The sequence below is a fragment of the Agelaius tricolor genome, unplaced genomic scaffold (assembly GCF_023055355.1).
Source record: "Agelaius tricolor isolate 1412-34295 unplaced genomic scaffold, bAgeTri1.0.p SCAF_57, whole genome shotgun sequence".
Classification (NCBI taxonomy): domain Eukaryota; kingdom Metazoa; phylum Chordata; class Aves; order Passeriformes; family Icteridae; genus Agelaius; species Agelaius tricolor.
Window position 1 is genome coordinate 2,079,290 of NW_027269317.1, and position 23,198 is coordinate 2,102,487.

The following is a 23,198-nucleotide window of genomic DNA, read 5'->3' on the forward strand; positions in this document are numbered from 1 at the left end:
GGAATTTGAGTGACCCTAAGAAACCTGCCAGCTGGATACTGCCAGCAGCAAATACTAAATGGGTCTGTAACACTCTCGGAGTCACCCCATGTATAAATATAGACCGATTTAATGAATCCAGTGACTTTTGCATTCAAGTATTGATAGTACCCAGAGTCCTTTACCACCCCGTAGAGTACGTTTATGAACAATATCAAAATATAGGACCCCACATAGTGAAACGGGAAATATTCACAACCTTCACTGTGGCAATGTTACTAGGAATAGGTGCAGCCGGGACAGGAACAGGAATAGCCTCACTCATACAGCAACACCGAGGATTCCAAGAACTAAGAGCCTCTGTAGATGAAGACCTCAGGAGGATCGAACCCTCCATCAAAGACCTCACAGAATCATTAGATTCCCTAGCAGAGGTAGCCTTACAAAATCGAAGGGGGTTAAATCTATTATTCCTGCAACAAGGAGGACTATGTGCTGCTTTAAGAGAAGAATGCTGCACATATGTAAACAAGAGCGGAATTATACGGGACTCAATGGCAAAACTAAGGGAGGGGCTAGAAAGAAGACAAAGAGAAAGGGAAAAACACCAAAGCTGGTATGAATCTTGGTTTAACTATTCTCCTTGGCTTACAACTTTATTATCAACGATAGCGGGTCCACTACTTCTCTTACTATTGGGACTCACGTTTGGCCCTTGTATTTTTAATAAATTGATTAGCATTGTAAAAGGCAGATTAGAAGCTGCTCACCTTATGCTCATACGAGCAAAATACGAAACCTTGAAGATGGATGATCCAGAAGAATCTCTGGAGCTTAGCAAAAGGGAATTAGAGCGTTTTGATGAACAAAATTGAGTATCAAAACAAAGGGGGGATTGAGATGAAGGACTACATTTTGTTCATCACGAAAAAGAGACCAGTGTGTTACAAGAGTTGTCTGCTGACTATTTCTGTACTACTTCATGAGATATGAGCTACAAGGATACCAGGGAAGGGGTTGCAGGAGCCCACACATAGTCCCACCCAGAAAATGGTACAAACAGATAACTAACAGAAATAACGACCAGGGAAAGGCTGGGGAAAGGGCAGGGGCAGATTAACACCCAGCAGGGAAACCTTTCCCGCTGACAAATGGTACAAGCAGATAACTCACAGAGATAACGACCAGGGAAAAGCTGGGGAAGGGGCAGGGGCAGATAAACAGTCTGCAAGGCAGGATATTTGCTTGCTTAAGCTTGATAGGACACAGTTTGCAAGGCAGGACATTTGCTTGCTGAAGCTTGATAGGGCACATATTGCGTTAATCATAAGATTTTGGTAATTTTCCACGGAGAAGTCACCAAATAAAGACATAGGGTGAAGAAGACGCGGCTGAGGAAGACTCCGCAGCCTTTTATCACCGACCACCAGGAGACAGAAGGATGACCCTCTAGCAACAACCAGCACAGGCGCAGAGAACTCCGAGATAACATGGACTCCTGAAGGATGGAGAGGATAAAAGGACTGAATCAGAAACTAGTTGGGGCAGCAGTAGGTGGAGCTGAGACTCCCCTGTCGCCCAGCGCTGAGCCTTTGCTTACGTAGTATAACTGCTTCAATAATTAATAAATTCTTTGATTGGAAATTGCTCGTTTTGAGTCAATTTTATAACATCCCTCACTCATCCACAGGGATTTGGGGCAGTTTTCCCTTTTTGGGGGAAATCAAAGCGATGCACTGCTGCTCCTAATTAGGGGTAGGAGAAGTGAGGCTCCAGGGCTTCCCGCTGAGCCGGAGCCACCGGAGCCGCAGTGACGGGAAAGCCGTGGCGGGAGGTGCGGAGCAGTTTGTTTGTGTTTTCAGCTCAATCCCCCTCGGGCCCGGGCCCGTTCCAGGGCTGTTCCTCATCTCCGGCTCTGCCCTCACGCAGCCCGGGGGACCCTGAGAGCGCGGGGCGAGGCTGTGCCGTGTGCAGAGCCCGCCCCTGGCTGCGATTGGCCGACGGTGCCGTCAGTCGTGGTTCTGGCGCGCTGATTGGTGGGAGCGGGGCGGGGCAGGCCCCGGTGGCGGCCTGAGGGCGGCCGTGGCTCGGCAGCGGCGCCAATGGCGGAGCGTGTGTGCGGGCCCGGGAGCGGCGGCAGCGGCCGGAGCGCGGTGAGGCGGCGGCGGAGCTGGGAGGCGGCCGCAGCGCAGGTGGGAGCCGCGCTGGGTTGTGCGGGGGCTCGGGGCTCGCTGCGGGCCGCGGGGGCGGCAGGGGGCTCAGGCGGGTTCGTTGTGCCGTGTCCGGCGCGTGTTGCCGCTGGCGTGAGGGCGCTGCGGGAGCGGCTGCCCGCGGTCTCCTTGCGGCCGCTGCCTCGGCAGGAGCCGCTGCCGGAGCAGCGGTGGCTCGGCCCGGTTGCTGTGGCTGGGACAGAGGCGGCTGCCCCGTGCCCGGGGCTGTGCGGGGAAATTGACGTGGCCGGAGGTTTCTGTGCCCCGAGGAGACAGAGGAGTCCTGTACAAGTGACTTTATTGCTGAGCAGAGGGAGAGGCCGTGGCGCATTTGCCGTGCGCTCGCTGCCATTGCTGTAGTTCGCAGCCTCCTTTTTATCCTCATTTTCCCGGCCGCTTCTCCCTCTCCCTTTGGCTGAGGTACTTGAAAGGTTCAGACTTCCACATCTGCCAACTGCATGTCCTCGTTAATGTGCAACCCCACTTTTGTAGAACAGCCGATATTCACGGCTCTGTTAAGTCTTGGTTGTTCTCGAAGTTCAGGAATGTAGCGGGACTTTCTGTGAGCAGCAGTCCATGTTAATTAGTAACAATTATTGAAGCTGGTGGTTTCGCCCGTTACTTCCTTATCTACAAGCCCCTGGCCCCTCGCTCAGCTGCTGAATGAGCTGCACTCTCAAGGTGTGGAGCACGGTAAAAAGGTGAGAGTTGCTGTAGCACATCAGAGGAGAAACAGCATTCGTTTAACCCATGGTCTGCCAGGGAGCCACAAAACCGTGTCCCATTCCCATCCTTTTCACGTTTGGACCAATACATGAGCTGCTTTTTTGTTTCCGTTGGTTTTTTTTTTCAGCACTTTTCCTTTGTCATCTAAATGCCAACAGCAGTTTGAGTCATTTAGTTTTCCACAAACTCCTCTTTTTTCTGCTAACAGACGATCTGATCCCATCCCATGGTGAAATGTTGTGTTCCTCATTTCAGTGGATTGCTCAGCAGGAAGGTCAGGAGCTGGAGCTGTCTGGTTGGTTATTCCCAGGGCAGCTTGTAATCTAATGATGCCATTGAAATGAGAAATGGGTTCTGTGGCTCCTGATATGAATTAGTTTGGGTTCCCAGGGGCCGGTCCATGGTGTTGTCGGATTTGTTCTGGTGGCCTTTCCCCATTTTTGTCCGCTCTCTCCAGCCAGGGCTGCATCAATTGACTGCTTTTCTCTAATTAAATCATCAAATACTTGGATTCCCAACTGATTTCCCTGAATTTTTGGTAGCAAAAAATTCCCAGTGCTCTATTATACGCTGTATATAACACAGACAGGGACAGCACATGTTGGAGTGGGCAGAGGGATGATTCCCCCCCCATTTATTTATAGTGAAGTTTTCCCAACATTCTCCATTTGCTGTTTCCCTTTGCAGCTTCACCCGTTTCTGTTGCAGGGTCAGATATCCTCACCCTGGGCTCTGCCTTGAGCTGTGCAAATTCCATCAGTGCAAGCAGGCAGAGCTTGGGCTGAGGGGCAGAGGGAATCAGCCCAATTCCTGCCCCAGGCAAGAGACCCAGGTCCATTGTCCAGGCTTTGCCCAGCAGTGTTCATTTGCATTTCTAAAGCTCCTCTGCAGGCTGCCTGGAATGAAGCTTCTCTTCCAGGGCAGCCACCTCGTGAGTCACGTGTGGCCCCCCACAGAATCTGGTTTTTTTGCAAAAAGTATCAACTATTTACGAGTTAAAAGTATTATGGTAATGCTCTTCAATTTTGCAAAATGCAGTGTTAAAAACGCCAATCACTTGTTTTTAAAATTTTTTAAAGTTTAATAGTAATAAAATGGTTATAAAAATAGTAATACAATTAGAGTAATAATAATTTGGACAAACTGAATTAGGACAATATGAGACAATAAATACAAAGTGTTACGGATGTCCCGGTACCTTTTGCTGGGCAGCACGAGCCTCAAAAGGACACCCGTTAACAAAGGATTAACCCTTAAAAACCATAGCCTGTTGCATATTCATACACTTCATACCTGATGCATAAATTCCATTCAAATACAGGATTCTGTCTGGTCATCCTCAGCTTCTTCCTCCAAATCATAACAGTGCCTTCGAGGCGGGAAGAAGTTGGTTTCTTCTGATAAGAGGGCCATAAATTCTTCTCTGAAAGATGTAGGTGTCCTGTGGCTGCTATCTCGCTGTGAGTCCTTTCTTTTTAAAAAAGTATCCTGCATAGCATCGTTTCTATTTAAACAATTTTTATAATCTAAAACTATATTTAACACAGTACTTAAGAAAACTAATACAGCATTACTTTCTAACACAAAACATATAATATTCATTTCAATATTTGCGAAAAGCCAATCATAAAATAGATGCATTTTTCACATGCAGCATAAAGGCGAACATGGAAGAACCCAGACCAAAAACTGATTCTCACAATTCTGTCCCAAACCCACCTGAAAATATAAAGTGTGAGTTTTATGAAAAATTTTTCTCATGTTGTAATTTTGTCACTGAAGCTGCAGGGAAAACAAAAACTCTCCAAGAATCTCTTGAGTGTTAGAGAGTCAAGGCATTGCTTGGTTCTGGCCAGGATTTGCAACAGAAATAATTTCTTTCACAAATAACCCGGCTCTGCGGAGAAAATCATTCCATGGCATGTGAGTTTTACTGGATTTTTCCTAAACTTTATGTAGTCTGAACCAATCTAAATCCCCTGGTTTAATGTTCATTGCTTCCAAGTTGTGTAAGTTTTTAGTATTTGGTTTCCTGTTGGACCCGGATTTCTTCCCCTCTGCTGTGAATTCGGTCCACACTCGTGGATTTCCTTCTCAGCCTTTTCCAGACCAGGTGTCTCCAGCTGTGCCGGGGGCAGTGTCTGGGGTAGCTGTTGGTTGCTGTTTGCTGCTGGGCGTTGATGTTTTGTTGCTGGTCGTTATCTCTGTGGGTGTCTTTTGGGCTATTCCCAGTCTGTGGAGATGTTGAACTCATCTCCATTGAGTGGTGTAACACCCCTTAAATAAAACCTTTAAAATTCCTTTCCCCAAGGCAAAGACAAACCAAGCCGGAGCAGAGAAAGAAGATTTAAAAGAACCAAAATGGGTACATTTTGCAGCAATGCAGTCGCAGTCAGCCCAGAGTGTGGGTGTGAGTGAGCCCCAGAGTGGAATTGTGCCGTGGTGCTCCCCAGCAGCTGTGGCAGTGCAGGCCCAGCCAGCGCTGGAGCTGCAGCAGTGGCAGCAAGGCTTGGCCGCAGTGGCTGGAGGTGCCAGAGGAGGGTGGCCAGGATTTCCGAGGGTTTGAGCAGAGGATCTGTGGGCAGGCCCAGGGGCTTGGCCCGCTGTGGAGCCCTGGCTGCTGCTGCGTTGCCTTCAGGGCAGGCTCAGGGGCGGCTGCCATGGTCCTGCTGCAGGCGGGAAGTGCAAATCTCCGGGGCTTCAGAGCCCCTGAGGCCAGGCTGAGGGGTCCCCCCGTGTTCAGCTGTGCTGGCGGCTGTTTCTGGCCTCAGGGACACTTGGCATGGGCCCCTTGGCCACCAGTGGTGCTGCTTTGCACTCCTTAGGCAGGAGCCGATGTCCTGGCTGGGTGTTGGCAACAGCAAAGTGCCAGGGCAGGCTCTGTGCCAGCCCAGCTTCCTGTGGGAGAATCTACCTTGATCTCTGATCCAGTGCTTGCTGAAGCAGTCAGAATTGCTTTTGCCCCCCTGTTAGGTGCCATGGTGTCAGCAGAAGATATTGAAGCCTTCCTGCCCAGGGCATTTCAGTGCCAGGCTCTTAGAAGCACCCAGAGCTCCTTGGGTTGAGCTGAGCATGGGGCGGTGACCTGCGCTTTGTCTGATTCCCCTTCCTTAATAACAGCCTGTCTTGTAGCTCTTTTCCCTTCTGCTGCCCTTGCAGAGCCATCCACAAACACATTTTGTCCCTCAGGCCAGGGAATGTCCCATCAATCTCTCCCAGCCTGGGTCTGGAGCTCTGTCCCTTGAGTGCAGTCCTGGGTTCCTTGCCAGCCCCTCTCCAGGCTGTTCAAACAGGAGGCTGGGTTAAACCCTTGCCCTGTCCTCAGTTCTGAATCCTCCTGTGCCATTGAACAAGTTTCATACTGTAATAACCGAGCCCTGCTCATCCATTTAGAGGCTCTTTTGGTTGTCAAAGCTTTAACTTGCTGCCAGACTTGAACTCTAGGAGATCCTCCTGTTGTCATCAGATTTCAGGCCTCAGCTCCCATGAAAGCTGTGGCTGCAGAATTCTGCAGACAATGAGGCTGCTCTCTGGCCACTGGGTTAAACATTTTAGCACAAAAATTCCTTTGGCAAGACCCTGTTTAACATCCACCTATAATTCAGATTCTTTTACCCTGTCTGGAAGGGCCAGGGCAGCCGCCTCACTTCATCTTCATTTTAACACTTGAAAATTCTGTGTTTCCTCCTCCTGTCCATGCATCCAGTTTGTTGACTGGCAGGATAGGAGTGTTACAGGGAGACACCCCTGGCTCCAAAAGCCCTGTCTTCTACAGGGACTCAATACCAGGCTGTGAGCCCTTCCTTCTCTCCCCTGGAACAGGGTATTGCTTGTCCTGGTTGCTTTGAAGTAATTTGTAGAGGCTCCATATCTAATTTTCCCTATTTTCCTGTGGCTGCCCACACTTCTGGGTTCACTTCAGCATAGGTCTGGCCAGACATTTGACACAGAGGTAGAACAGAACTGGCCTCTGTATCACCTTTTATAATATTAATTTGCATTCCATGTTTAGCAATCAAATCCCTTCCCAGTAAATCATGATAACAATTAGGAGCAAATAAAAATTCATGGATTTCAAATCCATCTCCCAGATCTACTAATAGTGGTTGAATAAAACCATGCATCTTTCCCACTTATCCCCTCACTAATCAAACAAATTTTTTGCATTTTTCCCCCTTAGGTCTAAGATTCAGATTGCATTGAGAGGCTCCTGTGTCCATCAGGAGAGGCCTCCTCTCAATGCAGACCCACCTGAATGTTCTCAAGGGCTCCAGTGTGGAGGGTCCCTGGTGTGATGGGAGCTGTGACAGCCCTGCCAATCCATGTCCATCAAGGGGTGGACTTTCTGGTCCTGAGGGTGCTGCTGTCTGTGCTTGCAGTGTCCTTGTGCCCTGCAGCTGGAGCCCTGATTCCTTGCCAGGGGCTGTTTGGGTGGGCTGTCCCCTGCCGAGGAGGGCAATGCCTCTGCCGGGTGCTTGTGGCCGAGCCCGTGCCCTGGGTGCTGGGGCCCCCTTGGGCCCTGGGGCTGATCCCTCAGGGGCTGTAGGAGCTCTGCCCTGGCCTTTGCCTTCAGCTTGGCCTTTTGCTGCTCCCTTCTTGCACTCACCTGCTGGGCCTTTGTGCCCAAGTGCTGCAGGGCCTTCTTCTGCCCCTCCTGCAGCCCCCCTCAGTGCCTGTGGGTGCTTGTCTTGCTTTACATGACAGGTGTCTGCTTGGGAAGGCAGAAAAAGCCTCTCTTGAAATGGAGAATGCAAAGCCCCTCCCTCTTAATTTTTAGACTAGTGAAATCAAGGGTCTCTCAGGCAAAGCTATGGGAATAGGAATACCAGTTCTTTACTAGTGTGTATAATAAAGCAAACAAAGAACACCAGCTCCGGCAGTGCCAACAAACAGAGCCCGGAGCCAGTCCCGGCCTTTCGGCTGCGGCGCTTTCCCGTTGGGTGCAGTTCCGGGCACGGCCGGCAGGGGCGCTGGTGGCTCCCGCGGGGCAGGGCAGCGCATCCCTCCCAAAGAGCCCCGGCATCCCGAAATGGGGAGAGCGAAGCGGGGGGAGCTTTTGGCATTGCTGGTACTGGCAGCAGCCTGGGCAGGGTGGGCACCGAGGAGAAGGGGGACCCCCAATCCAAGCGTGACCCCAGCAGCTGGGACAGGGGGGAGCCCCCGAACACCAAAGGGATGGGTCCAGGGACAGGGAACTCCTGGGAGGCTTTTTCAGGGCTGAATCTTGGTGTTTGGGAGGTTTTTCTTGAGCCCAGATGGCCAATGACTTGTAGAGATGGACTTAGGCAGAGAGACCTTCAAACTCAGTGTGTGTTGGGGAAGATGAAACAGGAAAGCCTTATAAATATTATTGTCTGGCAAAAGATTTTGAGAATATAGAAAATATAAGGAAGATTGAAATGAAAGAAAGCTTTGAGATACCTCAGTTAGTGAACAACTGGAAACCAATGGTGTGGCCCAACTGAAGGTAATCCCCTTCTGATGAAACAACTCCCTCTGCTTGCAGATCGATCCAAGGGTCAGAGCAGACCCCACTAGCTCAGCAGAAGGGGTTTAAAGAGGAGTTTTTAGGGTTTAAAATGTAACACAGTATGGTGATGTAGTGATTCTTACAGGCTGTATGTAAATGCTATAGGATTTGTATCTTGTACTAGATTGGCTAGTGAGAAATAGAATATTCAACACAGAAGATTTATTGTATTGTAACAGGAACCTTACTCTCTTACGCTCTTCCCCTCTTACTCTCTCACACTCTCATCCTTTCTACCCCTCTCTTCTCTCGGGCCTGCTCCGAGCTGTGCCTGGCAGCTCCAAGCAGGGCCCTGCACCCAGGCCCTTTGCAATCAACCGCAAGTTCCAGGGCCTGGCTGCAGAGATCTCTCGTCTCTGTCTGTCCCGACCGTCCTACCCCCCGACGCTCCTACAAACGCGCTCATCCCTTGTTTTCCCCAAACCAGGATTTCCCATTGCCAACCCCAGGGAGGCTGCGAGGAAGAGGAAGATGCCCCGGGACACTGAGGCAGGTGAGGAGGAAGTCAGTGCCCCTTTCCCCTCTGTGCTGCTCCATCTCCCAGCCCAGCAGGGCCCCTGGCTGCAGCTCAGCCCTGGGGGGATCTCCTTGCCCTTGCCTGTGGCACGGAGGCAAATCCCATGCTGTCCTTGTCCTTCCTCCCCCAGAGCAGGAGCTGAGCATGGAGAGCAGGGAGGACAAATGCCCGCGGCAGAACCTGGTGGCAGAGGCCGTTTTGAGCGGCTCCACGGCGCAGGAAGCCAACGGGGAGGAAAAGCCCCGGAGCTGCCGCACGAGGAGGGGCTGCAAACGCAGATGGCGGGGATGTGAGGGGGAAAGAGCCAGCCTGGGCCGGGAAGGCGGCCGGAGATGGAGCCAGAGCTCGGAGCTGGTGCTCCATGAGCAGCTCCATGATGGGGAGAAGCCCCACATGTGTGTGGAGTGTGGGAAGAGCTTCAGGTGGAACTGCCACCTGATCAGGCACCAGAGAACCCACACTGGGGAGAGGCCCTACGAGTGTGGGGAGTGTGGGAAGAGCTTCAGCCGGAGCTCCAACCTGATCAGCCACCAGAGGATCCACACTGGGGAGAGGCCTTATGAGTGTTCCAAGTGTGGGAAGAAGTTTCAGACCAGCTCCCATCTCCTCCAGCACTATCAGACTCACACAGAGGAGAGGCCCTTCCAATGCCTTGAGTGTGGGAAGGGATTCAAATTCAACTCTACCCTCATCACCCACCGGCGCATCCACACTGGGGAGAGGCCCTACGAGTGTGATAAATGCAGGAAGAGGTTTCAGACCAGCTCCTATCTCCTCCTGCACTATTGGATTCACACAGAGGAGAGGCCCTTCCAATGCCCTGACTGTGGGAAGGGATTCAAGCACAACTCCACCCTCGCCAGGCACCGGCGCATCCACACAGGGGAGAGGCCCTACGAGTGTCCCCAGTGTGGGAAGAGCTTCTCCAGCAGCTCTAACTTGACCCAACACCAACGGAGGCACCGGTAAGGGAAGCCCTGCGAGTGCCCCGAGTGCGGGCAGAGCTTCGTGCGCTGCTCCAGCTCCATCCCCCACTGGAGGAGGCACTTTGGGCACAGCCCTGGTCACTCACATTCCCTGTGATCCATGTCGGGACCACACCTGGCTGCTTCTCCTTTTGGTTTGGAATTAGTTTTCCTCTGCTTCACTTTCATCCTTTAAAAACACCCCAAACTGGGTTAAATGAAGGAAATTGATTGAATATATCTGAAGCTCTCCACACTTCCCCCGTTTTTCTGTTGAACAAGCATGGTCTGATTAAATGCAGCAGATACCATCTTTTGCACCATGTTCTGTAGGCATATGCAAAAACATGGCAAAATTAATACTAGTAACAAAGCTATAATGCTCACTATAATGCTGACCTTAACAATAGAGCGTAACCATGATCCCAGGCCTAAAGATTTGAGCTATCCATCAATACCAAAGCCTGATTCTACCTGTAGGTTTCCAGTTAACCGCTCCAGTGTGGAGAGCTTTGTGGACAGCTGGCCAGCTGAGAAAGGTCACGTCGACATAATAGCGTTGGTTAAGTTAGAAGGAGGCAAGTCTAGGATTCAGCAGTCAGTGTCCAACCACTGACAGGGACATTGTGCCCTTGGTGCAACAACTGGATAGAGGAGAAGGTCTCATGCCAAAAATATGAGGACATTTTCAGCAGAATAACCACAAGAATGTAGAAGTAGTAACAAAATAACCATAAGAATATAGAAGTAGGCGTGGTTGACCGAGAAGTAATTAACCAATAATGAGCTCAGCTTTGCAATATGTATAAGCCACATTAACACCAATATAAATATGTGTGAGCTATCAATAAAGTTGGAGACTTGCTGATCACGCATATTGAGTGCCGCATTTCTTCCGCTCATCCAACAAGATCCCCCATCAGGAAACCCGTCCATGAGGAGGGATCGTGACAGAAACACAATTTTATTATCAAGAGGTCAAGGGGATTATTAAGTACAATTAATTTTTTTAAATTATATAAATGTAAATTATAGAGATGTTTTCATATATTAAAATAAAATGTTATTAAAATTAAAAAGTATTAGTTATTTTAAAGTAATTAGAGATTTTTAACCAGGGCTGAGCTTCTTCCCGCTCACTGCGGGATGTGGGGAGGGGGCGATGCTGACAGGGCTGGGGGGGCTGCAGCTCCGGCGGGGCGGGGAAACCGTGGGGATCTGGTGCTGCTGCTCTTCCTCCTCCTCCTCTTCCTCCTCCTCCCGCTTCCTTCAGGCCCTGCCCCCACCCTTTGTCACCCTCCTATTGCCCAAATCCGTCCCATCACTGCCCCCCCCCAAATCCCTCCCCATCGCCCCCCAATAAACGGCCCCGGGGCCAACTGGGAAGCTTTATTGGGAGCACTGGGAGCAGGCACTGGGCGGGGGCAGAGCGCCAGCGGGGCTGGGGGGAGATACGGGACCCCCCCAAAATCAGCGGAGCGGGGACGGAGCGGGGGGTTCCGGCCGGGCCCGAGCCCACGGGGAGGGGCTGCGGCCGCCGCCGGCTCAGGAGCTCTGTGGGCAGAGAAAAGGGGGTGACACCGGGCTGGGGGCCCCGGCGGGAGCGCGCACGCTCCGCCACGGCCGGGACGCCACCCATGGCACCCGCCCTGACCTTCTTGCGCACGTAGAAGCCGAGCCCCAGCGCCAGGAAGACGAAGCCCAAGACGAAGCCCCCGATGCCCGTCAGCATCTTGCTGCGGGCGGCGTCCGGCGGCATCTCTGGGGGGTCCGCAGGGCTCAGCACCCCCAAAACCTCTCACGGACACACCCAGCCCCTCCCAGCGCCCTCCCTGTGGCCCCCAGCCCAGCCAGGACCCCCTGAAACCTCCAATTGATCCCTTTTTGTCCTGGCCAGGAGCCACCAAAGCCCCTCCCGCCCCTCTCAGCATCCCACAGCCCCCTCCCAGTTGCCCTCAGCGCCCCAGGAGCCCCAAAGCCTCTCGCAGTCCCTTGGCAGCCCCAGCAGGACTCAGCCAGAGCCCTCCCAGTCTGTGCCCAGCACAACCGAGCTCATGGCGAGCCCCGCTTTGCCATCGCCGATCTCCTTCCAGCGCCTCCGGGCTCACTGCGATCCCTCCCAGTCACACCCAGAAACCCCAAACTCCCTCCCAGTCACACCCAGAAACCCCAAACTCCCTCCCAGTGTCCAACAGGACCCCCCCATCCCCATCCCACCCTCTCCAGCATCCCCCAAACCCCTTCCCAGCCTTTGCCCAGCCCCCAGGGCCTCTCCCAGTCCCAGCCCGGCTCTCTCCAGCTCCCTCCCAGTGGCTCCCAGCAGAGCCCAGTGGTTCTGCCAGCGCCCCCAGGGGCTCCCCCGTACCCCAGTGCCGGCTCAGGGGCTGCTCCAGGCTGACGTGCTCCACCTGGCAGCTGTAGGTGAGCCCGCGCCGGGGCGGCGTTTCCAGCAGCACCAGCAGCTGGTAGGTCCAGTCCCCGTTGGGGACCACGTCGGTGGCCACCACGTGCTCCGAGAGCTCCTGCTGGCCCTGGAACCACCTCACCTGGATGGCAGCAGGGTAGAAATCCATCACGGAGCAGAGCAGGCGGCCGGGGCCCGGCTGGGAGCTCGAGGGGGGCACCAGCGAGATGGACACGCTGGGGGGCACTGGGAGAGAGAGGGGAGGGCTGGGCTGGGCTGGGGAGGGACTGGGAATGGACTGGGAGGGACTGGGAATGGATTGTGAGGGAATGGAGAAACTGGGAATGGACTGGGAGGGACTGGAAGGCACTGGGCAGGTTTTTGAGGGAATGGGAGTAGACTGGAAATGGATTGGGATGGACTAGGAATATTCTGGGAGGCGCTGGGTGTAGACTGGGAGGGAGCTGGGTGGCGCTGAGAGAGGCAGGAGGAGATGGGGGGCACTGGAAGAGGGGGTGGAGGTCTGAGCGTGAACTGGGAATAGACTGGGAATGGACTGGGATTTATTGGGTTGCCACTGAGAGAGACGGGAGGGGATCGGGGGAACCGGCAGAGAGGATGGAGGTTTGAGAGTGAACTGGGAATGAAGTGGGAATAGACTGGGAATGTACTGGGAGGGACTGGGGAGGATTTGGAGATGGCCTTGGAGGGACTGGGATGGACTGGGAGGAACTGGGAATGGAGTGCGCGGCACTGGGAGGCCGAGTCCAGCGCGGGGCACTCGGCCCTGCGGGTCTGCCTGGCAACAGATGAGTCATAAGAGAGACGCGGTCTGATTGGCTGAGAAGCGTCAGTTGTACGCGTCGCTGAAATGGACGCGTTGGGGGCTACTGGGAGGGACTGGGATGGACTGGGAATGGACTGGGAATGGACTGGAATGGATTGGGAGGGACTGGGAGAGACTGGGACTGGGCTGTGATGGACTGGGAGTACACTTGGAGGGACTGGGAGGCACTGGGAATGAACTGAAACGGATGGGGAATGGAATGGGAATGGACTGAATATGAGTGGGAAGGAACAAGGCGGGACTGGGAATGAACTGGGATGTACTGGGAATACACTGGGCTGATCTGGGGTGGCACTGAGAGATGTCGGAGAGGATGGGGGTTACTGTGAGAGTGGGTGGAGATCTGAGAGTGAACTGGGAGTGAACTGGGAATCGACTGGGAACTGATTTGAACGCACTGGGAGGGACTGGGAAGGACAGGAGTGGAACTGAGAAAGATGGGAGGGGCACTCGGCACTGGGAGAGAGGGTGGAAGTTGGAGAGGGAACTGGGATTGAACTGTGAATGGACTGGGAGGGACTGAGATGGACTGGAAATGACTGGTCATGGACTGGGATGGACTGGGAATGGGCTGGGAGGGATTGGGATGAACTGAGAGGAACTGGGAGGGAGTGGGATAGACTGGGATGGATTGGGAATGGACTCGAATGGGACTGGGAATGGAGTGGGAGTGAGTGGGAATATACTGGAAGGGACTGGTGGGGGCTGGGATTGACTGGGATGGTCACTGGCAGGGCAGGGCCCGAGGGGACACGCTTTGCCCCGCGCTCACCTCGGCGCACCGGGAGGTACGGGTGGGACCCCTCGTAGTTGTGCCGGCAGTACCGGTCCACCTGAGTCCGTTTGTACTCCAGTAAGGCTGGGTCGCTGTTCAAGCGCTTGGCATTCTTCTCCCCATGGGGGGTGAACCCCACGTAGTGCCCCACGTCGCTGTCGAACATCACGTACTGCAGCCGGTTGTAGATGAGCCTCTCCACGAACCTGACCTTCTCCGTGCCGTTAATGAAGGAACACTCGGCCTTTTGCAGGTTCACAAACACCCCTGTGAGTGCGGGACACAGCTCAGTGGTGCCCCCACAGCACCCCCAGAGTTCCGGGGCCCACCCCGGATCCCCACTCCGCACCCCCTGTGCCCCACGGCCGACACGGGACCCTCCTGCCCGCGCTGCCGCTTCCTCTTTGCCGCCCTTCCCCCATTTCCCCTTCCGCATCCTCTCCCCTCCCACCTCCATCCTCTCCCGATAGGATTTTTGGGGTCCCATTTCCCCCATTTTGCCTATTTTCCACTCTTTAAAAAAATTCCCCAATCCCCAGCCCCCTCCCGCTCAGTTTTGGGGTCCCCCCGTCCCCTTTCCCCCTTTCTCCCCCCTGTCCCAGCGCCTCCCGCACCCCGCTCACCCGAGAGCTCCGCGCCCGCAGCCGGGGGGGCTCCCAGCACCACCAGTGCCACCAGTAGGGCCCCGGCTGCCGCCCCTCGCCCCATGGCCGGCGACCCCCACCCCAAACCAACCGCGCCCAACTGCGAGAACCAGCCCGGAGCAGCGCGGGGTCATGAGGGACGCGCTCCCTGATTGGTCGGGCGTGGTTTTTGGCCGCGCTTTCATTGGTTGTGGGGTTTTTTTGGGCTAGTTTTCATTGGCCGAAGTGATTTTTGCGATCTCTGTAATTGGCCGGTTCCGTTGGGAGCCCGATTTCCAGAGGCTCTACCCAGCAACGGAAGAGTCATTTACGATCCTTTTTCTGATTGGTCAGAATTTCTTAGGGCGCTCAATTTCTGAACCCTCTACCTGGCAACACGTGACGCGCGATACACCCCGGTCTTCCATTGGCTGACCGCTTTTTGGAATGCTGCTCCCCGGTTCCCACTCCCCCCAGTTTGGATCCGCGTTCCTGGCAGCAGCACCGACCCTTCCCGGTGTGCCCGGAGCGCCATGGACGGAGCGCGGAGCCTCCCCCGGCTGCTGCCGCTGCTGGCCCTGACCCTGACCCCAGTTCTGGGGGTCCAAGCTGGGGTTTGGGGGCCGGGGTCGCCGTTTTGGGGTTCGCTGGAATTTTCTGTTCGGATCCCTTTGTCCCGCTCCGTCTCAGAAACACACTTTAATTAACAACGGATGCCAGCAATTTTTTACTACTTTTTAAATTATAATAAAGTGATGGTAACCCAAGTCATATTATAGTAACGTTTCTTATGATACTAATTCATTTATTTATACTTCTATAAAATTAAAAAAAAAACAAATAATCCCGTTCGGGTCATCTTCTCCTGCCCGCTCGTCTTCCTCTGTATTTCCTTTTCTTTGGGGTTCTTCCTCTTCCCTCCTCCTTTCTTATCCCACCTACTCCTCCTCCTTCCTCCTCCTCCTCCTCCTCCTCCTCGTCCTCCTCGTCCTCCTCCTCCCGCTCCCCCCGGGCCCAGCCCCCACCCTTTCTCCCCCTCCCTTTGCCCAAATCCGTCCCATCGCCCCCCGCCCCCCCCCCCCCCCCCCCAAATCCATCCCCATCGCCCCCCAGTAAACGGCGCCGGGGCCAACTGGGAAGCTTTATTGGGAGCACTGGGAGCAGGCACTGGGCGGGGGCAGAGCGCCAGCGGGGCTGGGGAGAAAACGGGACCCCCCCAAAATCAGCGGAGCGGGGACGGAGCGGGGGGTCCCCGCCGGGCCCGAGCCCACGGGGAGGGGCTGCGGCCGCCGGCGGCTCAGGAGCTCTGTGGGCAGAGAAAAGGGGGTGACACCGGGCTGGGGGCCCCGGCGGGAGCGCACACGCTCCGCCACGGCCGGGACGCCACCCATGGCACCCGCCCTGACCTTCTTGCGCACGTAGAAGCCGAGCCCCAGCGCCAGGAAGACGAAGCCCAAGACGAAGCCCCCGATGCCCGTCAGCATCTTGCTGCGGGCGGTGTCCGGCGGCATCTCTGGGGGGTCCACTGGGCTCAGCACCCCCAAAACCTCTCAGGGACACCCCCAGCCCCTCCCAGCGCCCTCCCTGTGGCCCCCAGCCCAGCCAGGACCCCCTGAAACCTCCCCCCGATCCCTTTTTGTCCTGGCCAGGAGCCACCAAAGCCCCTCCTGTCCCTCTCAGCATCCCACAGCCCCCTCCTGATGGCGGCGAGGGAAGACAAGCAATCAATCAATATGATTGGCAAAGCAAGCTTCGGTTTATCTTGAGTACACCGGTACTTTTATATAGTTTTCCAGTAATTATGCATACTTGTCGTTAGTTTCTTGGTTTAATTGCTCATACCTGTTGTGAGTTTCTTGGTTTAAAGCAAGAGATTACATTTACATATTCCTCCTACTTTGTGGTTATGCATACTTTATGGTTTCTATTCTCATTGCTGTCCTTGCCCGTTCGACCTTGTCAGCAGGCAGGACACAGCATCTTCCTATCATGGCGTGCGGCCTGGTTATGCTAAGTGCGGCCCACTTATGCCAAGCTGCTCAGTTAACATGTATGCTCAGTTATCATGGGGCTTGCTTGTACAACATTTCCACGGATCCATGGCCCTTTTCCTCCAGCCATTCTTCCACACTTTCCCTTCCACACCGCACGCTTGGGCAAATTGCGCAGACCAAGCAGCCTTTTCCCCCTCTTCCCCATTGGCCTGAAGACACTCTGCACCAAGAGAAAGCTCCTGGACAGCCGGCTATCCAACAACAGCAATTTAATGTTCCTCTAGGGGGTGAAGGGAAAGGAAGTGCTGGCAGAGGAGAGGTGTTCCCCGCAGGCTCAGGTGGCCCCAGCAGACGCAGCCTCCCGGAGCAGTTCTGCACAGCGCCGCAGCAGGACACTCAGCCACGGCCACACAGCAAAGGCCGCGAGTGCCAGAGGCGGCGCAGTTGGTCTCGCATCTTCTGGAGTCGGGAGCAGGGAACGCTCTGTAGAGCTAAAAGGATGTACAGAGCTTGAAGCGCCAGGCATGAGATGGCAGGGCTGGTGTCATCCGTCATGTCCTGAAGGGCTGCAGAGAGAGAAACAGAGGCCCAGTCAGAGGCTGGATCTGCGGGCAGCTGGGGAGAGCCTCCAGGCTCGTGCATAGCACGCAGCTCCTGGCACGGCCTGGAGGAAGCAGGAGGCAAGAAGGACGAGCTGGCAGCTGCTGGCCAGGAATGTCCCCCAGGCGCCTGCAAGGTGTCTGTGCCGTGGGCACCTTGGGGCGCGCAGGGAGCGGAGCCGTGGGCGGGCGGGCCAGGGAACGCAGGTGCCAGCGGCAGCCCCCGGCGAGAGCCCGCGGGCCGCACTCACCCCTGCAGATGATGCGGAAGTGCGGCTGCTGCCCTGTCAGGAAGCGCCCGGCCATCCCTGGGGAACACAGAGCGTGTCCGGCCTTCAGAGCCACAGCTGCCGCCCACGGGCGCTGCCAGCCCCGAGGCCACACGCCCTGCTGGCCCGGCAGGGCTCAGCCCGGGCCCCTGGCGCACGCTGCCGCCCCAGGCCACGGCTGCCAGAGGGCGGCAGCAGCAATGCCGAGCCCAGCCGGGGCTGCACATGCCCGCGCCCGGATCCTGCTGCCGGGGCAGCAGGCGGGGCTGGGGCCGAGCTGCGGCGGACCGGGCCGGGGAGGGAGCCGGGCTCGGCGCTCACCCATGAACCTGACGGCCGCCTCTCGCAGGGGCTCCTGTGCGCTCCGCACGTAGGGCAGGGCCAGGCGCAGCTGCTCGGCCGCTCGGCTCCTGTCCTCTGCCAGCTGCAGAGAGCGGCGGGGCACGGAGGGAAAGGGTTGATGCGGGCCCTGCCCCTGGGCCGGGCGCTGCCTACGGCCGCCACTGCTCCCCCTGCCCATAGAGCCCTGAGGCCCGGCCAGCAGCCGCAGGCGCCGGGCTCGGCACGGGGCGGAGGGCCCGGAGAGCCGCGGTGCCGCCCCGCAGCAGAGCCCGGCTGGCTCGGGCCTCCATCGGCACCGGCCTTGGGGCCACAGGAGCCTGGAGACGAGCCCGCACGGCCCAGGCAAGGGAGCGGCGTGTGGGGCGCAGGCTGGTGCCCCTGCCTGCGGCACTGGGCAGGGGCCACAGCTGCCAGCCCCACAGACCGGGCGCCGGGGGCAGGCGGCTTCTCCAGGGATTGGGCTGGGCATTCCCGTCTGTCCTTACCAAGCACTCGGCAAATCTCCACATCTGATCCGTCTGCAGCGGCTGCTTGAGATCCTTCCTCCTCAGGAAGCTTACTGCAGAAAGCAGCGTTTCCCGAGAGGCCTGCAGAGCAGCAGAGACCCAGAGATGGCACCGCAGCCCAGGGCACCGGACCCGCATCTCTGTGCCAAGGCCAGGAGGAGGCTGGAGCCCGTCAGGTGCCAGGGGCTGGGGAGACAGCTGAGCTCCCTTCCATGGGGACACCCAGGAGGCCTCACCTGTGCCACACGCCCGTTCTCATCGTGGCAGTGGAAGAAGAGTGGGAGCAGGCTCTGGCTCACGTGCTTCTTCAGGGGCTTTTCTCCCTTTGCCACTACCAAGGCAATCACGTCTTGGAAGAGGCGAATGGAGAGCAGCTGCACAAGGCTGTTGTCCTGTTGAAAAGGAAGCCAAAGCCCTCCACATCAGCTGCTCCAGGCCTCCCTGTGCCCAGGCCCAAGGCAGCACCCAAGTGCCCGTGGCTGGGGGCACAGAGCCTCACATTGTCAAAGAGGTGCCAGAGTGCCTCAGCCAGCTGCAGGGCGATGGGGCTGGCTATTGCCAGGTCTTTCTGCAGCAGCAGGAGGCTGAGCACAATGAGGGTCTTCTCCACGATGTCTTCATCCCTATCCCACAGTAGCTTCCCAAGGCTTTCAGTCAGGCTGTACATGCTTGGATCCTGTGTGCAAAACAAGGCTGGGCAACCCCACGCTGCTGCTGCTGCTGCTGCTGCTGCAGGGCTCAGAGGCCCAAGGCCTGTCCCAAAGCACTCAGGCAGCTGAACAGCGACCCTGGAGAGCTGGGAGCAGCTGCCACAGCTGCCAAAGCCCAGCTAAGCCCAAGGGGCTGCTTGCCCCAGCCCCACGCTGCCAGCACAGCTTCAGCTGCTGCCTCCTTCTCACCATCGAGGTGAGCACCACGAGGCCTCGCAGCGCCACGCGACGCATCTGCCTGGACTCGCTCTGCAGGTGCCTTGTCAAGATCTCCAGGACTTTTTTACCGCATTCGCTCAAGTCCAGGCAATCCAGGACCTGAAAGGCACAGGGCAGGCAGAGAGCAGGCACAGAGGTGCCCAGCTGGCAGGAGCTCAGAAGTGCACAGGGCCGAGCCAAGGCAGCAGCACAGGGCACGGGCAGCGTCCCAGGCAGCTGCGGCTACGAGAGGGCAGAGGGCTGGGAGGCAGCTCAGCCAGGCAGCGCTGGCCATGGGGCTCACCTCCACCAGGAAGGCCAGGGCGGGCAGCTCCCAGTCTGAAATGCCTTGGCTGAGCAGGTCAAAGAGGCAGGATGCCATGCCGCAACACCAGATGATGGAGACACGGCGCATCTCCCTGGCAGGGAGAAAAAGGCACCATTGCTCCTGGGCCGGGCAGGCAAACGTCTCCCAGGGCTGACTGGCAGAGCTCTGGTCTGCTCCCGAGCATCCCGAGGGCGCTTTGGGAGGCGGCTGTTCCCGGGCAGCCTCCTGTGCCAGCCTTTTCCAGTCTGCTCATGCCTCCCTTGGTGACAAGGCCCTGCTGCCCATGAGCACGGGGACTGTGTGGGGCGTTGCAGGCACAAAGGAGAGGGGCGGTGGGGAGAACGAGGTCTCACCTGGCCAGCAGACGCACTGCACAGTGGTGGGTGTCGGCACAGAGCAGCGTGTCCCAGGCACGCTTGCGTTCCATGGACAGCACCACGTGCTCATAGCGCATTTGGCAGAGCAGGGCCTTCAGGGTCTGCAGCGCAAAGCTGTGTGCAGAGCAAAGCCCAGGTCACGCTGGGAGCCCCAGCTCCTGCCCTGGGGGCGTGGGAGGGATGGGGAGACTGGGAGGACTGGCACGGAGCACCTGTTGGGGTTGGCGGAGAGGCCGTGTTGCTCCTGGCATCCCTGCCAGAAGGTCTCAACCTCTTCTGGCATATCCTGCATGCTGATGTAAGCTTGGAAGAGCAGACGCAGAAAGAGATTGGAGAAATACTCCAGCACCACAGGTGAGCGCCAGGCCAGATTGAAGACTCTCCACAGGGCCACGGTTGCCTGCAAGAAATAAAACAGCCAGAGACAAGTCTCAGTGCCAAGACATCCACGTGGCAGGGCCTGAGCATGCCAGGGAGAGGCCGGGGGAGACACGGGGGGAGCAGCCAGCCTGGTGTCCCTGAACCCTGCCCCTAAGGCAGGATTCAGCCCAGTGCCTGAGGCAGGGGGATACAGCTGGGGGGAGGACAGAGAGCTGGCTGCTGGAGAGGCGGCCTGGGGGCTGGCAAAGGCCGGCAGCAGAAACTCACAGCCAGGGCAAAGACTCCTGCGTTGTCCCCATCGGAGGTGTACACGCTGTGCACTGGCCAGGCACTCAGCACATCGAGGAGTAGCCGCAGCGCCGGCTCCGCAGTCCTGCTCGAGGACATGATGGTTCCCCACATGGTGGCGGCAGCTCTGTGGGGTCAGAGCTCTGTGTCAGGGCTGGCTCGGCCACAGCACCGTGGCCTGGGCAGCTGCAGGGCCCCGCGCTGGCCCTCAGCCCTGCCTCTGCCCACTGCCCCTGGCCAGCCAGGGGGTCAGCCAGCCCACGTGGGTACAGGCCCCGAGGGGCAGGGAGGGAGCGTGGCACCAGGCTCAGGAGCTGACATGGCAGCCCTGGAAAACCGAGGAGCCAGAGGATCCTGGAACTGCCCGCCTGTCTGGCAGTCAGCAGGGACAGGCTCTACAGGGTGATGGGCCGGTGAACCCGAAGCCCTCAAGGCACGTGGGGCTGCCCTACCTGTCACACGATGGGGCCCAGCGCAAGAGGGTGATCAGCACGTCCGAGGGGTATTCCTCGGTCAGCTCCAGAAGGGCCTTGTCCAGCCTGTGCCCAGCAGCCTCATTGGCCGTGAGCCACTGGTGGATGGACCTCACCATGGCGGGCACCTGCAGAGGGCACGGGGAGACTTGGAGAGCTGCCAGAGCAGCAACTCCCCCTGAGAAGTGCTTCCCTTCCAACCGCATTGGGCCGGGCCTCAAAGGCCGAGGGAGCCCGGCAGAGCCGGCTCGAGGCGCTGCACCACTGCTGGGGCCATCGAGCCCTTGCCCCAGGCTGCTTACTTGCATTGGATTGGAGACACCCTTCTCCACAAGCAAATCCAGCATGGCAGCATCGATCTCGGCATCAAGGAACGGAAGGTTGGCCAAGACGCCCGTGCCCGCACCGGCGGTCTCTTCCTGCCAAAGGCACGTGATGAATTCACAGAGGGGCTGCAGGAGAAGGGCAGCAAGAGAGGGAGAATCCATGGAGCGCTCCAAGCCTGGTGCTTGGCTGAGCAGTGCCAGCAGGCCCAGCCCAGGTGGGGATGGCCGCAGGTACCTGCGCTGTTCTGCCCAAGTGGCCACGGGCGGCTTCCTGTTCTTGTGTCCGGTCCTGGGCTGCATCTGGCAAAGAGCGAGCGCAGCCAGAGCTGAGGGGCTGCGGGAGAGGCCGGAGAACACAGCCCAGCCCTGCGCTGCCCAGGCAGGGAGAGCCTCGGGATGCCCCGGGGGATGGAGCGTGGCTGCCAGGTGCTCCAGCCCAGCTTCTGTCCTATCCATGGATATGTCCACAGGGATGGGATGGGATGGGATGGGATGGGATGGGATGGGATGGGATGGGATGGGATGGGATGGGATGGGATGGGGCCAGGCTGGCTACAGGCACCAGCCCTGTGGCCCAGCTCTGACACTCACGCTCCTGCAGCAGCTGGAACCGCTCCAGTTCTTCAGGCTGTTGTGCTGAGGCAGCTCCAGCCTCTTCCTCCTCCACCCAGGCCAGCTTGGGCACGCTGGGGGATCTCTGCTCCATGTCACTCTTTGCAGTTATGAGTGCTTGCTGAAGCAGAGAGGCCTCGGAAGAGCTGAAGATGAGCAAGTGCTGCAGTTGTGCCTGGAAGGCACCTGCAACAGAGGAGCCTCGGGAAGGCTACAGGACAGGAACTCCTGCAGTCTGTCCTCGAGGGCAGCAGCAAGAGAGAAGTCTGAAAAGGGAAATAGGACTGCAAGTCCCGCAGTCTGTCCTCGAGGGCACCGGCCGCAGGGATGGCAGACGCTTGGGAAATGCTCCACGTCACCGAGTCCCGCAGCCTGGCCTCGAGGTCACCTGCACAGGGAACGCCTGGGAAAAGCTCCGGGTCAGCAAGGAACGAGTTGGCTGTGTGGGGGCTCCTCACAGCACTGCTCTGTCCTGTCCTGTCCCGTCGCGTGCACCGAGCACTGTGGCGTGGCCGTGGCACCACCAGCACCTACGTCACGACGTGTCACAAAGGGTCACCCTTGCACACTCTGTCCCTTTCCATCCCATGGTGACCACGGTGCACTGTGTCACAGAGAGCCCCAGGACACACCTCCACGTGCCCTGGGGACACCCCCACGCCACCCAAACTGCCCCAGCTTGCAGGCAAGACCTTGCCCCAAGTGTTGAAGACACAGCCCAGCAGGAACTTTAGCAACGGCCCAAACAAGAAGCAGCTGCTCCTCTGCTCTGCCTGCTCAGGGCAGCAGAATGAGCCCCCACGGCTGCCACCGCTGCTGAGCAGGAAGGGCACTGGGGCCTTCCACAGGCCCTGCCACGGCCTCTTTGGGACCAGTCCCGGTGCTGGGTGGCCGGCACAGTCACAGGGGTGTGACACAGACACGGGACGTGTGGCTGTCTTGGTTTGGAAAGACAGGAGTCTGCTAAGGAAGGCAGGAGCCTCCCCTGAAATGGAGAATGTAAACCCTCCCCACCCTTCCTGATTGTCATAAACTTTAAATTTAGGGGCTCTCAGGCAAAAATATGGGAGCAGGAAATACCTGTTCTTTAATAGGGAAGGAAAAAAATAAAAGGAAAAAATAAAGAATGCAGTACACTAGAACAACACGGACAGAGTCAGAACCCAACCTGACACCCTGTGCGTCAGGGTGTGGTAGCAGTGCAATTGGAAATGTGGCT

General features: G+C 57.0%; 4 protein-coding genes and 1 long non-coding RNA gene across 8 annotated transcripts in view; 2 read left to right on the forward strand and 3 right to left on the reverse strand.

Annotated features, from left to right (window-relative positions):
* LOC139604960 (zinc finger protein 436-like) overlaps positions 1-11,006 on the forward strand; it is a 126,936-nt gene extending 115,930 nt beyond the window's left edge. For 2 of the 4 annotated variants that reach the window (XM_071456305.1, XM_071456304.1), the window contains exons 2-3: positions 8,873-8,938; positions 9,093-11,006. In XM_071456305.1, the coding sequence (XP_071312406.1) occupies positions 8,917-8,938; positions 9,093-9,931 (861 nt within the window). In that variant the 5' untranslated portion in view covers positions 8,873-8,916 and the 3' untranslated portion in view covers positions 9,932-11,006. Of the gene's footprint in view, positions 1-4,300; positions 4,839-8,872; positions 8,939-9,092 lie in introns of those variants that run through there. The other 2 variants (XM_071456306.1, XM_071456308.1) reach the window with 2 other exon arrangements.
* LOC139604962 (class II histocompatibility antigen, B-L beta chain-like) overlaps positions 1-14,753 on the reverse strand; it is a 35,453-nt gene extending 20,700 nt beyond the window's left edge. The window contains exons 1-5 of the mRNA XM_071456309.1: positions 14,577-14,753; positions 13,951-14,220; positions 12,293-12,577; positions 11,582-11,688; positions 11,437-11,481 (exon numbers count right to left, since the gene is read on the reverse strand). Of these exons, the coding sequence (XP_071312410.1) occupies positions 11,473-11,481; positions 11,582-11,688; positions 12,293-12,577; positions 13,951-14,220; positions 14,577-14,661 (756 nt within the window). The 5' untranslated portion in view covers positions 14,662-14,753 and the 3' untranslated portion in view covers positions 11,437-11,472. Of the gene's footprint in view, positions 11,482-11,581; positions 11,689-12,292; positions 12,578-13,950; positions 14,221-14,576 lie in introns of the transcript that reaches the window.
* The window catches only part of LOC139604951 (zinc finger protein 436-like), a 325,479-nt gene that overhangs the window by 213,289 nt on the left and 88,992 nt on the right, over positions 1-23,198 (reverse strand). The gene's annotated exons all lie outside the window — the stretch shown is intronic.
* LOC139604991 (uncharacterized) lies at positions 214-1,236 on the reverse strand. Its single transcript, XR_011684197.1, has 2 exons — positions 384-1,236; positions 214-353 (listed from the first exon to the last, which is right to left on the reverse strand). It is a non-coding gene; the product is annotated as an uncharacterized lncRNA (long non-coding RNA).
* LOC139604945 (zinc finger protein 436-like) overlaps positions 2,033-23,198 on the forward strand; it is a 135,889-nt gene continuing 114,723 nt past the window's right edge. Inside the window, exon 1 of the mRNA XM_071456289.1 lies at positions 2,033-2,171. Coding sequence (XP_071312390.1) covers positions 2,082-2,171 — 90 coding nt within the window. The 5' untranslated portion in view covers positions 2,033-2,081. The remainder of the gene's footprint in view (positions 2,172-23,198) is intronic.